This window comes from Peromyscus eremicus, chromosome 4 (genome assembly GCF_949786415.1).
Source record: "Peromyscus eremicus chromosome 4, PerEre_H2_v1, whole genome shotgun sequence".
Lineage (NCBI taxonomy): Eukaryota > Metazoa > Chordata > Mammalia > Rodentia > Cricetidae > Peromyscus > Peromyscus eremicus.
In genome coordinates, this window is record NC_081419.1 from 17,506,253 (window position 1) to 17,521,929 (window position 15,677).

Below are 15,677 nucleotides of genomic sequence, written 5' to 3' on the forward strand. Positions count from 1 at the left end.
GGTGCTAGAAATTGAACTTGGGTCCTCCATAAGACTTTTACATGCTCTTACCTGCTAAACTGATACTTCTTGTTAGTGTTATGTCAGTGATTCAAAATTTCAAGACAGTATAAAATCCTTAATTTCTAAGAATAATCTTCTAAAGGAAGAAATTTAAAAGCAGAAAAATCCCAAGCTAATTAATTGAAGGCTAGCACTACCAGAAACATAAAATAATTGTTAACTTACATCCTTTCTTTTACACTTGTACAGTTCATGTGATAATGTTTCCAGGTGGTTGGCTTGTCCTAAGCACCTACCTTGTGGCTGTCGACTGGGATGGTATATCTGAAGGTCAAAGGGCTGTGCACTGGTCTTCTGAATCACACTGACATTCTGCCCTGTCCACTTGTTGGCTTTGGCCAGTGTGTTGGTCCTCCAGTCTGTCCAGTACACCTCACTCCCATACAAAGACACAGCAAAGGGATGTGACAGGTACTCATGTCCTCTGATAATTTCTATCATGTTTGTTCCATCATAGAAGGCTGAATAAATAGCATCTGACCTAGAGAAAGGGCAGCATACCAATGGTTTATCAACATCAGTGAAGGAGTCCAGTGATACACTTATGCAAATCAGACAACTGATAAAATAATTAAGTCTATGGACCTATATCTAATATTTTCCAAACAAAACACCAAGAACAACAACAACAAAAAACCAAAAATACTGATCGCAATACATGATATCCATATATTAGGATATTTGACAATACACTTAAGAAGCTGAGGAAAGCAAATGAAAACACAGGAAAATATTTTTAACCTGGCATCTGTCCAAACTATCCTTTTTTTCAAAGTGGTCCACAGTCAGTCCATTAGGCCATGCCCCAGTTTTCATGTCTTTATAGATGGTTTTCCTCCCAGCACCACTCATGGAGGCAGATTCAATGCGAGGGAAATTGGCATCCCAGTCTGTCCAGAAAAGAATTCTGAGGAAAAAGAAATAATGCCATTGTTTCACTCCATTTCCACTATTTGTCTCATGCCTACCACATGGGGAGAAGTTTCCTAAGTAAAAGTTGGAAGAGAAATGCCTGTATTATCTAACCCATTGGCTTCAAGTACATAGGAATAGGCATAGCATGTAAAGTCATGCAGATGGAATTGCAGCTTGTGAAATATTTTGAACAAAAGGTTGTAATGAGGAGCAGCAGGTGGTAAGTGTCCTACTTACAGAATCCTCTAAGAGGGTGAAGAGTGAGACAGCTTCAGGCTCAGGAAAGGACCAGGGCTCACAAGTGTAGTCAGAGAAGAGTGAGGAACACAAAGAGCAACAGGGCAATCTAACAGCAAGGGAGCAGGGGGAACACCATCTGGGAACTCTTGGGGATTTTACCAGAGTCAATAATTATCAAATCGTGAGGATATTGTGAACAAAGACTCCTGAAAAGAAGCTGCAACTGCAGTGATGTGTGGAGATTGGAATGGTGCAGCTGATTGCCACATCTTGGGCTAGTTTTAGACTCCCAAGAACAGCCATTTCTTGCCAACTCTGTATCAGAACTAACACCCTGTAACTAATATACAAAAACCTTGGGGGTATCTTAACAGACCCCCAGCTTTCAATAACCCAAAACTAAGGATATTGTAATACACCATCTGATGACCTATAGAAAAGCTTGCTCCATGTTTTTATGCCTGTATCTTTGATGAATCCACCAATGTGTTTTAAACTTGCCTTGAGATACAACTTTCTTCGTTCTACAAACTACAAAACTTCATAAAACTGCTTAAACATTGGGAAATGGAGTGGGGGTTGTGTTCACTCAAAATGGCTCCAGAATAAACTATTGCTTATTGCCTTTAGAATGTGAGAGTTTTGTTTTTTACGTGAACAATGTTTCTCAGTAGCTCATAGTCATATTCTTTTTAAAAAAAGAACGGCTTCTGGGTGTTTTCACAGATATGTTGATGGAAAGATTTCTACAAAAATGACCAAGTTGCTTGTTGTTTGGCCAGGGAAATATTTGATATTTGAGAAAGGATAACTACAAACAATATCACCCCAAGGGATAAGACTTTGATAATTACTAAATCCGAGTAATAGGTGCAATTGAGTTTATCATGCAATTAGTTTTAGTTTATGTGTTTGATCATTTGCCTAACAAAAAGTTTTAAAATATAAATATCTCAAAATAAAATAAGTAAAAATATTAAAATGTAGTAGAGTACATATATAGAATATCCAACACGTATTTCTTAGTCTCTTTTTAAATTAAAGTACTTTAAAGAAAATAATGTTTTGAACGACAATGCTAATTATATAGAATAATGTCCATAGAGGATAATGTATTAAAATGGAAAAAATACACAAATTTTAAATTTTATGTATATTTGTGTTTTGCCTGCATTTATGTCTGTGTGAGGTTGTCAGGTCCACTGGAACTGGAGTTACAGACAGTTGTGAGCTGCCATGTGGGTGTTGGGAATTGAACCCAGGTCCTCTGGAAGAGCCATCTCTCCAGCCTCAGAATACACAATTTTTTTATTGTATTAAATAGAATATGGAACAAAGCATCATTACAATGGGGCTGATACACTTTTCAGTTGAGCAGTTGGAGAAGATAGAATGTTGTAGCCCTAGACCCTAACAATTTGTCTCAAGCTATCTCTACCCTACTAACTGTTTACTGCTTTCATTGGCAGTGTGAACCTGGGAGAACAGAGCCTAAAAATGAGGCCAACTAAAGTCTCATGCCATGGCCAACTTTATTCAGAGCTTCAGACAATATACTCTAAGGGCTGAGAAGTGTCACCTGAGGAAAGGGTACAATCACAAGGACAAGCAACATGTGACAGAAACATGTTTCTCCATAGAGGCACATGAATAACAGCAGCTGAAGTAAACTCACTCCTATCCACTATACCTGGGAGGAGCAAGGAAACACATTCCAAGAACAAGTCTGTGTTTTGAAGAAACTGAGATCACAAGATTCTTGTCTTGTTTTCTTCAGTATTCAGAATTCTCACATTTCATTCGTGAACTGTGTTCTGACACTAACCATTTCTTGGCCTACCCTGTGTTGAGCCTGTCATTTTAACAAATTAAGAACAGATTAAGTCCTTTTGAAATGTGTTAACAAAAATCCTAGTTTTCCACCAATCAAAATTGAGTGTTGTCAGATGGCATCTCAGGCTTAAGGCAGAACTTGTCCTATCTTGATTAATTTGCCTAACTGATGTGTCCTCTGTCCTCTAATATATTTGACAAGTGTCATGATTTGTGGCTTCCTTTGTTGTTACTATAAAAAGTTTGTGAATGATCATTCACATTTTGCTCCAGAATTAGCCATCTCTTATTCTATTCCCTTTAAAGTGAAAGCTGGATTTTTTGTTGTTGTTATTTGTTTTCATTTTTTTCTGTTGTTGTTTCTATGTTTGTTTGTTTGTAGTTTTGAAGGGCATATCTTTAGGTTAACTTTAAAAGACACTATAAAGTATCAAATATGCTTCTAATAGAGAGCGAAGGATGGGGTAGATCAGAGTTAGATCTAACATGAGTGATACATGCCTTCATTTGGTCATTAAAAAGTAGTGTGTGTGTGTGTGTGTGTGTGTGTGTGTGTGTGTGTGTGTGTGTGTGTATTCCCTCTGTAGTGAGTACTGTGGTATTAAAATTCCAGCAATTTTAGTGGGAAATTTTATCACTTTCTATAGAAGAGTATGTTCTAAAAATAGTTGCCTTCCAAGTGTTCTTAACCTTGCACAACACAGCTAACACAACTGACATTCATGGTTGATTTCATGGATCATTGATTCATAAAGTTCTCGGCCCTCTTTTGTAAATTTAACAAGGTGGTGTTATAACAACATCATTTTTTTTTTGTATTTCTTTTTAAATGGTAAAAATGAGTTAACATTTCAGTGATTGCTTTAGTTCTCCAAGTACAGGAAGACTGGATTTTTTTTATAACTCAGGGATGCTCAGCCACAATTGCTTTTTAAAGAGAATCTATGGGCTACGTTTTTGCAGTTTCTGTTTTTAGATTAAGCTGGGCAATAGACCATGAACAACCTGGATTATTGTAGGTTAATCTGTCACATCAAGTTGGAAAAGGTGAAAGGAAAAAAATCTTTGCAAAAAAGAGGTTATCTGTGTCTTTTGAAGCTAACAACGGATAGAGATTACTATAATTTAGAGTATTCCCAGAGAAAATTTAATATAATTGTCTCACTAATGTTCACAATGGCTGGTTCTACTTTTGTCAATGGTGTGTTTACAGTAGAGATCAATTACTAGGTCATCTAAAAAGTAAATATGAACAACAGAGAAAGAAGCAAGTTGTCCCGTGGAAACCCAGCATGAGCGTGGTAAAGCTCAAGAACCTTGGAGGACTCCACACATTCAAAATTGCCAGTCACTCCCCAGTAAGAAGCTTGGTGTTTCAGAGGTTCACATCCTCCTTCAGGGCGCTTCAGCATTAAGTTCAACTTAAAATCGAATGAAAGAAAAAGAGAAAAACGGCCATTCCCTAAGAGCCACCTGACCTTAGAACAGTGTGTTACTTACGAGACAAAGCAGTAACCCTGAACACTAGAAATGTGGGGTGAAGGAAGATGCGTTTTGTAACATACAATGAAGGTCAGCTGTTGTGTGCCAGTAAAGCAAAACAGTTGTGAGAGCACTACTATTATTTGTCATCTATACAATGAGTCACAAAGGCTCCCTGGCTGCAGGAAGTTCACAGGAGACACGCATGTTCACAGGGCTGATGTTAGGACAACCATCAGTTTGTTTTCTCCGACACACTGGGCAAACTAAGTGGCTAGTGATAAACCTGTCTTTTCATTTGCTGTTGCAAACAAAATGTATAGTATTTCTCATTAATTCTCCTTTTCTGTGAAATCTGAGTACTTCAAGGTGGTATGTAAACAACCTGCTCACGGGCATGCATTTGTGGAACAAGCAATTCTTGGCCACCTTCCTATGCTCTAAGAGCTGTGATGAACTTCAGACTTAGAAACAAATTTTCTTGCCGTGAGAAAGCTTTTGATTTAATAGAAAATATAAAATTTTTTACTCAAAGCATAGTTCTCAACCAATCCAGGGAAGTTGTTCTAAAATAAAATGTCTAAAAATAAGTTTAAATTTTGGAGCTAATATCAATATAGGTTCAGAATTTCCTTGTATTTCATGAAAAGTTTGAGAAATAAGTGGTAATGTCTCTTTTAGATAACACTAAACATGATAAACTAAGTTTTAAGTAATTTTACTTACATTGTTGTTTTTTCTGATTGTTTTGACTTTGCAGCATGTTTGTGTATGTGAATGTGTGCAAGCGTATGTATATGTTCCTTCGTATATATGGTATGTGTGAGTGTGTGATTATGCTGTATATACTTTGTGTATGAATGTATATATGTCTGTGTTTGTGTTATATATGCTGTGTATATGTGCACGTGTTTGTTTGTATATCCTGTGTGTAAGTATGAGTGTATATGTGTGCATGTGTTTGTATTGTATATGCTGTGTGTGTGAGATGGCATGTGTTTGTTTTTATAAGTGTGTGTGTATGAGTGTATATATGTGTATGTGTTTGTGTTGTATATGCTGTGTGTGTGAGATAGCATGTGTCTGTTTTTATAAGTGTGTGTGTAAGTATGAGTGAGTTATATGTGTGTATGTGTTTGTATTGTGTATGCTGTGTGTGAGATGGCATGTGTATGTGTCTATGTTGTATATGTGTGCTTATTGTTCTTTTGTTTATAGTCTACCATACAAACACTCTAATCTTTAAAATAATCTCAGAGGGTTTCACTAAAATATGCAATAAAGCTAACACTATTTAAGCATTTGTATTAAAATGAACATGTAATTGCTATAGCTGCACTTTAAGGTGGTCAAATGAATTCACAAGCTAACCATTCCACTATTTTATTTAGTAACTTAAAGTAAAAATACTCCTTAATCTTGTGAGCCAAACCTTAGAGTTATCTCTCACAGGAGAAAGACTGAGAGAGCATCATCTGTACTTCTGTCACTTATGCCAGAAACAGTTTGAGACATGTTTTTCCTACCTGTTTTATTTTTATGTAGCTATTGCTTATTTATTTATTATTTATTTATTTAGTGCTGTGATTACATTAATTAACCTCACAATGTCCTAGCTGAACTTAGTGGAGTAGAGTATTCTCTCTGGAGGATTTTTACAACTACCCGCCCCCCATACACAGGGACCTCTTGGAGGAGTTTTATAGGTTCTGCTACATATGGGCTAGCCTTGTCTGTCAGCATCAGACTCTCCCAGGAACCTGTCAATCACTGAAATACTCTTTGGTGTTTTTACTTAAGTTTCTATATCCTTTGGAATTCTGTTTCATTTTCTTCTTTCAAGTTGGACATAATGAGGAAAGCAAGCAAACAAACCACTAACCACTAACCACAAAACAGAGACAAATAAAGACGCTTATCTTCCTTCCTGTCAATACAATGCTTAGGACATGAGATCTCTCTCAAACTGATTGACTGTACACACAGTCTCCACAGTGTCCATCCCTGCTTGTGTTGGCCTCTCTCTCACAATCTGTTCTTTGGGAAGTGTCTCATTTACTTCCTCATGATGGAATGGCTGCTACAGACGTATCTTCATCCAACATATCACTTTCTTTTCTGCAGAAAATTTCCCATGAAGATTTATTGTTTGTACAACTTAGGCAGGAATGATGGGCAAGAGTTTCATATCAATAGGTGTCACACTGGGAGCCATGAGCTGGAAGCTTTGTGGGTGCCAGAGAGAAGGTCACCAATCTGATTGCATTTGGGGAGCAGATTGTTGAAAAATAAGAGCCTTCCTCACTTAGCTTCACAGGCCTTTTTAGATGTGTTGTTATTACAATAGCTAAAGAAGAAGGTATGCAAGGCAGACTGTAGTCTAGGGAATACACCTCCGGGCTAAAATAAACATTACCTCTCAGCTCATCCATCCCAGCTCTTCACAGTTTGAAAAAGAGCCAGAAATCTAGGGTTTCAAGAAAAATTTCCCAATATTTGAAAGTACTTGTGATGGATTCAAAACACATTTTACATCACATAGAAGACAAACGCTTTTGCTGGAGTTGTTAATATAGCATTCCTTCTCCAGGCAAGCTGCTCACACTTTAAATGTAGTGTCTAAGCTGGGGAAAAGAAAAACACCTCCAATCTATTGGTTTTTAAGCCAAATATGGGCAGGAAGCTCAACAAAATCAAGGTGTGGGTGGTTCTTCTCCTCTGCATCCCATTCAGCTTCCTATAGGCTCACACAACTCCAACTGATGATTCCTGAACTTTGAATTTAAGATATAGAGCCAAAAATAGCCCTTTGAAAATATTTTTCAGACTTGACAAAGCCTTCAGTTTACAAGCTCATTACCAGGGAAATAAACAATTCATAGGAATTCAAAGGTATTCTCTCATGTTGGCTGCATATTTACTTCCCATATATAATCCTGTTATGTGATATTTTGTTTGTGTTCTTACAAATAAAGCTTGCCTGGAGATCAGAGGGTGGAGCTAGTCACTAGTTAACCATAGAAGCTAAACAGTGGTCGCTCATGCCTTCAATTCTAACACTCAGGAGCTGGAGACAGGAAGTGATAAGGCAAGGTGGAAGCAGGATCTCGGCCCTTTTGGTTGGAGGATCCAGAGAGGTAAGAAGTCACTGGTGGCTGCTCCTCTGTTTCTCTGATCTTTTCAGGTTAAGCTTTATTTGTCAGAACTCAAACAAAATGTCACACAACATAATTACTTATATTCAAGAGATAAAGCTGAATTCTAAGAGGTCACACATTTCGTTTCTCCAGAGAGCAAGTGACTGTGAAGGAATTAGAACTCATGGCTTCTAAGTCTGCTGTTTTTCTTCTGCTGCTTGAAAAAATGAGCACACAGGGGACAAACCAGGCAATAGGCCAAGTCACTCAACATTTAACATTGTTTTCCAGAATCAGGTCTTTCGACTCTCCAAACTTCTCAATAGTCAGCATCTCACTGCTAGACTCCTTTAAGCCTATTTCAATTTTCTTTTCAATTGACTCCAACAACATACAAAATAAATAAAGGGTGAGTTGGTTAACATCTGCGACTATTCAGAACAAAGACGGGCCCTGGAGTTTGTAGCCATTAGAAAAAATTACAGCATCTCTAGGGCAGAGCAAAGAGAAATTCATTAAATTACTGCTTTGGGAAAGAGCTGCAATTCTTTCCAGCAGTGCTTCCTGCCCATATTTAATAGGAAGATATATTCTGCCTCAGAAAATGTCTGAGTAAGGAACTCTGTAACCAAACTTCTGCCGATGTGCTCACATTTACTGCTCTGCTACTATGCTGGCACACACAGCTGCGCAGACGTGAGCATACCAATGTATAAAGTAAGCATTTTACCTCCTCACTTAGAATGGTCAGTTGGAGGAGCAGATCTACAAGGAGAACCTTTAAAAGTTGTAGCAGGAATCTTAAAGAGTCTTATTAATAAAATCAAACCTGAGGCCAGTTATTGGGGTGAACGCAGAGAGACGGAACAGGCCACAGCCACCTCACCTCGCCAGTTTCTCAGCTGGTCTTGTTTCCTCAGACTGGAAGCCTCTGTGTCCTCATATCCGAATGGCTCTCAGCTGAACTGTGCTGCTCAAAACCTAAAAGCTTAACCAGCAAAATGCTTCTAGTTTCTGGTCCTCACGCCTTATATACCTTTCTGCTTTCTACCACCACTCCCTGGGATTAAAGGCATGAGTCACCATGCTTGACTGTATCATTGAACACATGGATTTCTGCCTCTGGAATGCTAGGATTAAAGGCATGTGCTACCACTGCCTATCCTAAGTATCTAGTGGCATTTCTGTTCTCTGACCCTAGATAAGTTTATTAGGGTACACAATATTTTGGGGAACACAATACCACTACAAAAAGTTCAGCTTCTTACCCATATCTTAGGTCCAGTGCAATGGCCCTGGGGTGCTCCATGGCTCCTGCTATCAGTGTAGCTCGCAGAGAACCATCAAGTTTAGATACTTCAATTTGGTCCATATTGCTGTCTATCCAGTAAATGTTGCCTGCTATCCAGTCAACCGTCAGGCCTTCTGGAGTAGCCAAGCCATGTTCCACAACCACTTCTATGGCACTGACACCTGTTTAAAAAAAAAAAAAAAAAAAGGAAGCCAACATGCATAGCCATTCAAGAAGGTACAGAAGACAAACCCATTGTGGCCACAGCCCAAAGCATATCAGCTTTGAAGGTCCTGGTGAAAAAAATAAAACCTAACAGAGAAAACAGATTTCAATATTTATAGTACCCGGTCTTCCCAACCAGAAATTTTCACTCTCACAAACTCTTCCAGGACTTTTGTAAAACAATGAAGTGACAGCAATATAAAGTTGTAAAACAGTTACTTCTTGTTTGGGGTTTTCCTGACAGAACAAGAGACTTACTAAAACAATGAAATATGGTGGGAAAAACTAGGCAATTTAATGAAAAGGTTGTCCTTCAAAGGGAGAAGTAAAGAGGAAAAGTCTACCTGCATTGACAAGCATTGTGCTTAATAACCACACCATTTTCTGTCTTTGGTTAGGCGTCTTAGGTAACTTCACTATTTGCATACATAACCTTAGCGAACATAAGTCCTACGTCACACTAATCCTGTTCCCTGGGTCATGAGCCTGGTAGCAGGTCAAAAACATTTAAAATGGAAAGTTGTTATCATGGGCTGCATAAAAATCAGCAGTTGGGTAATGTCTGCCCAATTTCTTATTTATCCGCTACATAATTTCTTACAGAACTAAAAGAAATTCATTTCACAGCCGTTGTCTAATGTATATTCAGTGCACTTCATGACACTGTCAGTGGTTTCCATTATAAACTTTGTGTAGTTCACGAATCTGTTCTCTAAAGTCACAATTTTTAGTGACTACATGAACATAAGACATACGAGGTACTTTTTATATTTTCACTATATTGTGTTTAAGCGCTACTAATTTTGAAATTGCAAAGGTGATTTCAAGAGAAATTAATAATTTGATAGCACTTAAAATTGTAAAACCACACAAAAAAACAACATTTATAAGTGAAGCATCACACAGCTTTATCTAAAACAGTACCTGTTGCTTATTAGACAGAAGAGATAAGTTTAATTATGGCAAAAAAGTAGTTCATATATTTGAAAAAACATTTTCATTACTTCTTTGAACTATGTTGAAATGTGTTATCCAAATAAAAATGAGCTACTATAACTCCCAAATCCAATTACTAGTAAATAGAAACCAATCTTTTCTTTTTCTCATAGGAAACACATTTTCTTCTCCATAACTCTCAAAAAAATTCAAGGAAAGACAATAGATTGTCTGGGCCTGGCCACTTCTTGTTCCTAGCACATCTTCATATTGTAGTTAATCTTCTGTTTTTACACATACAGAGAGAACTCACAGTCAAAGATTAATCAAAATCTTTTCTGATATTATATATTGCTATTCAAAAACTAATTTCATTATTCAGTGAAACTTCAGTACACATACCTCCATTCTCTGAAAGCTTGCCTCTGTATATTCTGTCTTCCACAACATCTGTCCAATAAAGTAAACTTTGATTGAAGTGAAAATCAAGTGCTATGGTGTTTCTCAGTCCAGGAACAAGTAGACTATAGTCTCCTTTATGCAGATCAATCCTTCGAATCTCATGGCGTATAGAAAAGATGATGAATGCCTCGAAAGGATCTGCAAGCAAATGCATTTTGACCAAATTTAGAAAATATTTAACTTGGTGTAAATAAAATGCTCTAGATAAAATTCAAATTATTATCTTTCTCATTGGATCTAAGGCCCACTCTGTTAGAAGGAAACCATATAAGCCATTGTTAAAATTATCTTGAACTTATAGCTAGAAAGGTGGTATGTCCTAGGTAAGTATCTGATTCTCTTATTTTGTTGAATAGACATAGTAAAATGACTCCTAATTTCTTATTGTTATACCCATAGGTCAGAGACTCTCTAAACCTACATCAGAGAAGCTTCTCCTTGCAACAGATGGCAGTTAACACAGAGACATCTCCCTCCCCCACCCCTAAAATGGTCAATGAGTAGAGAATAAGAGGTTGTGTAGTGCTTAGTCATAAATGGAATGGACATGTCATACACTTCCACATAAGGCTTATTATCATTGTAGAAGAGGGGGCAGAAAAATTTTATGAGTCAGATATGATTGAACATTAAGGAAACAGTGTTTGCCAGACCCAGACACGACAGGGCAGTTGTATATATGAATCCACAGCAATTGTGGCAGTATGTGCAAAACCTAAATGAGCCCCAGTCAGAAAAATCCCAAGAAAGAGGAGGGAAGGTAGGTATGAAACTCTGCTACTAGCTGAGGTGAAGGAAAGTAAGTTATGTTTAAGGATATAACCACTGGTAGGTACACTGCATGCTAGGACAGGTCCCACGCCCAAGAGTTGCTGGACAGTACAAACTTGATTAAGAAAGGAAGGAAGGGAGGAAGGGAGGAAGGAAGGAAGGAAGGAAGGAAGGAAGGAAGGAAGGAAGAAGGAATGAAGAAAAGAAGGAAGGAAGAAAGAAAGAAAAAGAAAGAAGCAAGGAAGAAAGGAAAGGAAAAAAATTCAAAGCAGGGTGAGACAGAATTGGAGGGTGGAGGAGATATTTAGGATAGGAATTGTGGGGTAAATGTTAAAAACATTCCCCCCAAATTAATAAAACATATATATTGGTTTTGGAATTCTGACACCAAAGAAGCAGGTTTTTTTTTTTTAATTTTAACTTGAACTTGAAAAGAACTTGGACACTTTAGATTTATATTCCATTATGCAAGGTATCAGTGTTTTGCTTCTTGAATTTGTATATACATGGTGAAAGTATTCTGATGAAAGAATAAAGGAAAGGGCCTCACACCTATAATACTTAGACATTTTCTATTTTCTTGGCATGTTAGCTGACAATCCAATAATGCCTAAGTGAAGTCCAGGAAAACTAAACACTGGTGGAACTGATGAAGAAATCCAGGATTTGTAAGTGAAATTGAAAAAACTAATGACCCAAGGGAAACTCAAGGGAACCTCTTACAAGTAGAACGTGTCAAGCAGAAGGTAGAATATAAGGATTAAAAAAATAAAGTAGAGGATCTAGACCAAAAAGGTAAAGAAAATTACAAATAAAAAAAGAAAAGACAAAAATCTTTGAATTGCAAGAATAGATGAGGAAATCCTTGGTAAACATAACAGATGAGATCTTCAACAAAAATCATAGAAATACACTTCCCCATATGAAGGAAAGACATACTGATACAGATACAAGACACACAGAACACCACAGAGACAAGAAAAGAAACTAAGAAACTCCCCACAGCAAAACATGATTAAAACACTAAGTATAAAGAACAAAGGAAATGTATTAAAATTTGCAAGACAAACCAGTCACACATATAATGGAAAACCTATCCAAATATCAACTTAGTTCTTGCTGGAAACTTTGAAAAGCAGATGAGTCAAGAGCAAAGAATTTCAAGTTCTAAAGGACAATGACTTTCAACCTAGAATATTGCACACAACTAAGGAGAAAGAAAACTTCCAATAATACAAACAGCCTAATAAGAGTTCTATCAAGAAAACTAAACTCAGAGGAAATAGAGAAAGCAATACCTAAGGCTGTACAAGAAATAAGCATAAAAAATGAGACAGTAGAAAAAAAACAAAGCTATAGTTCTTGAAACACAAAATACCATTGCTATCTCAAACAGCAAAAAAAAAATCAACAACATGATAACTATAATTAAAATACACCTTTCAGAAACAACTTTAAAAATTAATGGCCTCAAATCTCTAAGACAAAGGCTGAAAGAAGGGATTGAGAAATTAAAGTCATCTACCTGTTTTCTACAGAAAACATACCACAGCTTTAAAGTTACACACTACCTTCAAGTGAAAGGATAGGCAAAAATACTTCAATCAAATGATACTAGAAAACAAGCAGACATTGCTATATCAATATTTGACAAAAATAGACTTCAAACGAAAACTAATAAAAAGAGGTAAGAAAAACCACTTCATTCTAATCAAGGGACTAATTAACAAAGAACACATTATTATACTAATATATTTGCACCAATCTCTGGTGTACTCAATTTCATAAAAAATGTACTACTGGAATTAAAGACACAGATTAATATCAATACATTAGTATTAGGTGATAACAGTATCTTATTTGCTCCAATAGACTGGTCATCTGGAAAAAAATAGAGAGACACAAGAATTAATTGACACTACATATCAAATGAACTTAACACTTATCTACAGAATATTCTTCCTAAACAGCAATATATATATATATACACACACTCTACTTACAAGCCAATGGAAGCTGGCTTCAAAATATAGAATAGACCACACTTAGAATACAGAACAAACAAGTTTTAGCAAATTCAGAAAGACAAAAATAACTGTTTACCCTATTTAGCCATGATATACTAAAACTTAAAGTTGACAGCAAGGAAATCTCTAGTAAGCACACGAATCCATGGAAGTTAACTTATTGCTGAATAATGAATTGATCAAAAAAGAAATCAAGAAAAATGTGAGTCCTCCTGGAACTAAATGAAAATAAATAAAACACAACACAAAAAAAAATCTCTGGCATACATTACAGGAAGTCCTAGGAGAGATATTTACAGCTCTAATTACCTACATTACAAAATATCACTAGGAGCACAAATAAATGACTTATTTATGTAACTAAAAAATCTTGGAAAATAAGAACAAATCAAATCCAAACCTAGCCAACAGCAAGGAATAATAAATATCAGAGCAGTAATTAATGAAATGGAAAAAAACTAAATGAATATTAAATGTCTGTGGAGAGTAGGACAAGAGTAAACATATTAAAAGCGATGTATGAGAAACCCATAGCTAACATCTTACATGGAGAAAAATTTGAAATAATTCCATTAACATCACAAATGAGCCAGGGATTTTCACTTTTCTCACTCTTTTTCAATATTGTATCCAAGGCACTAGCTCGACTGATAAGGCAAGCAAAGGAAATTAAAGGGATACAAACAGGAAAAAAAGTCAAAATTATTCCTATTTGCACATGACATAATATTATACATTAGAGATCTCAAAAATTTTTATCAGAAAACAATTTGAAAAGATAAACAACTTCAGCAATGTGGCAAGATACTGAATCAACTTGCTTAAACCAATAGCTGTTCCATACAGCATCAGCAAACAGAGAGAGAAAGAGAGTATGAATACACTCCCATTCATAATAAGATCAAGGAAAATAAAATATCTAGGGACAAATTTGATCAAAGAAGTAAAATCCTCTGAAATGAAATTCCTAAATCTCTGAAGAAAGAGATAGAAAAAGACACCAGAAAATGACAAAATATTGCATGCTCATAGATTTCAAAAACCATTCACAAATTCACTGCAATCTTAATCAAAGTCCCAATCTCATTCTTCACAGAAATTAAAAAGTAACTACCCTAAAATTAATATGGAACCTAAAAAGGCCTGATACAGCAATAATAATCCTGATTAAAATGAACAATACTGGAGGGAATACCATTCCCAACCTCAACATATTATAGAGCCATAGTAATAAAAATAATGTGGCACTGATGCAAATACAGAAATATAGTCCAATGGAATGAGTCAAAGACCCAAACATGACTAGGCATAACTACAGTTATCTGATATTAGAAAAATATATCAATAACATACACTGGAGAAAAGACAGCATCTTTAACAAATAGTGCTGAGATAACTGGATGTTCACATGCAGCGGAATGAAATTAGACTCTTATTTGCCACCTGGTACAAAACTCAACTTTAAATGAATCACAGACCCTAGTGTGAAACCTGAAACACTGACACATTAGAAGACAACATAGACAGTGCTCTATGTGATACAGGTGTAGGAAGGGACTTTCCAAATAGAACTCTATTTGCTCAGGAATTGAGGCCATCAGTTGATAAATTGGGAATCAAAATACTAAACAGCTTCTGAATAGCTAAAGAAATAATCAATGGAGTGAAAAGAAAGTCAATAGAATGGAAGATAATCATTGTCAGCTGTACATCTGACAGAAGATTAACATCCATAATATAAAAAAAGAAACAAAACAAAAATAACAACAAAACTAAAGCAAGCAAACACACAAAAACAAAACAAAAAACAGAAACCAAAGAATCCATTTAAAAATGGGCTTTGGATCTGAACAGAGAATTCTTAAAGAAAGAAATAAACATTATATATATACATATATATATGTATATATATAGTGTTTATTTAAAGTATACATATATACATATATGTATGTATAGTTTAAATGAAATTTTACCCTGTGGACTGACAATGCTTCCCCCAAAATCTATAGCCTATTTAACAAAACCCCCCACACTAGGCATGAGAGGACTTTTTTTTTTTGAGAGGACTTTTTTTGAGTTATTTTTTCATGATTTTTCCAAGAGACTCCCAAAACGTAATAGACCATTACAATTGCCCTTAGTTACCTCCAAGAAGTTGACAGTAAGTCTCCACTGCTTAAAACACTACACACTTTACATTTAGGACCTGAAGGGTCTGGATTGAATCTGACCTTGAAGTCTTCTCCCTGATGACTAGTTTTCATGTGCTAGAATGTGCCATGCCAGCTTCCAAGA

The 15,677-nt window shown here is 36.1% G+C and overlaps 3 protein-coding genes across 5 annotated transcripts in view; 1 reads left to right on the forward strand and 2 right to left on the reverse strand.

Annotated features, from left to right (window-relative positions):
• LOC131907707 (low-density lipoprotein receptor-related protein 1B-like) overlaps positions 1-1,218 on the reverse strand; it is a 36,386-nt gene extending 35,168 nt beyond the window's left edge. Inside the window, exons 1-2 of the mRNA XM_059258827.1 lie at positions 805-1,218; positions 300-544 (exon numbers count right to left, since the gene is read on the reverse strand). Of these exons, the coding sequence (XP_059114810.1) occupies positions 300-504 (205 nt within the window). The 5' untranslated portion in view covers positions 505-544; positions 805-1,218. The remainder of the gene's footprint in view (positions 1-299; positions 545-804) is intronic.
• The window catches only part of LOC131909083 (sperm motility kinase X-like), a 263,007-nt gene that overhangs the window by 137,593 nt on the left and 109,737 nt on the right, over positions 1-15,677 (forward strand). The window lies entirely within an intron of this gene.
• Positions 8,935-15,677, reverse strand: part of LOC131907708 (low-density lipoprotein receptor-related protein 1B-like) — a 439,135-nt gene continuing 432,392 nt past the window's right edge. The window contains exons 10-11 of the mRNA XM_059258828.1: positions 10,525-10,722; positions 8,935-9,143 (exon numbers count right to left, since the gene is read on the reverse strand). Coding sequence (XP_059114811.1) covers positions 8,935-9,143; positions 10,525-10,722 — 407 coding nt within the window. The remainder of the gene's footprint in view (positions 9,144-10,524; positions 10,723-15,677) is intronic.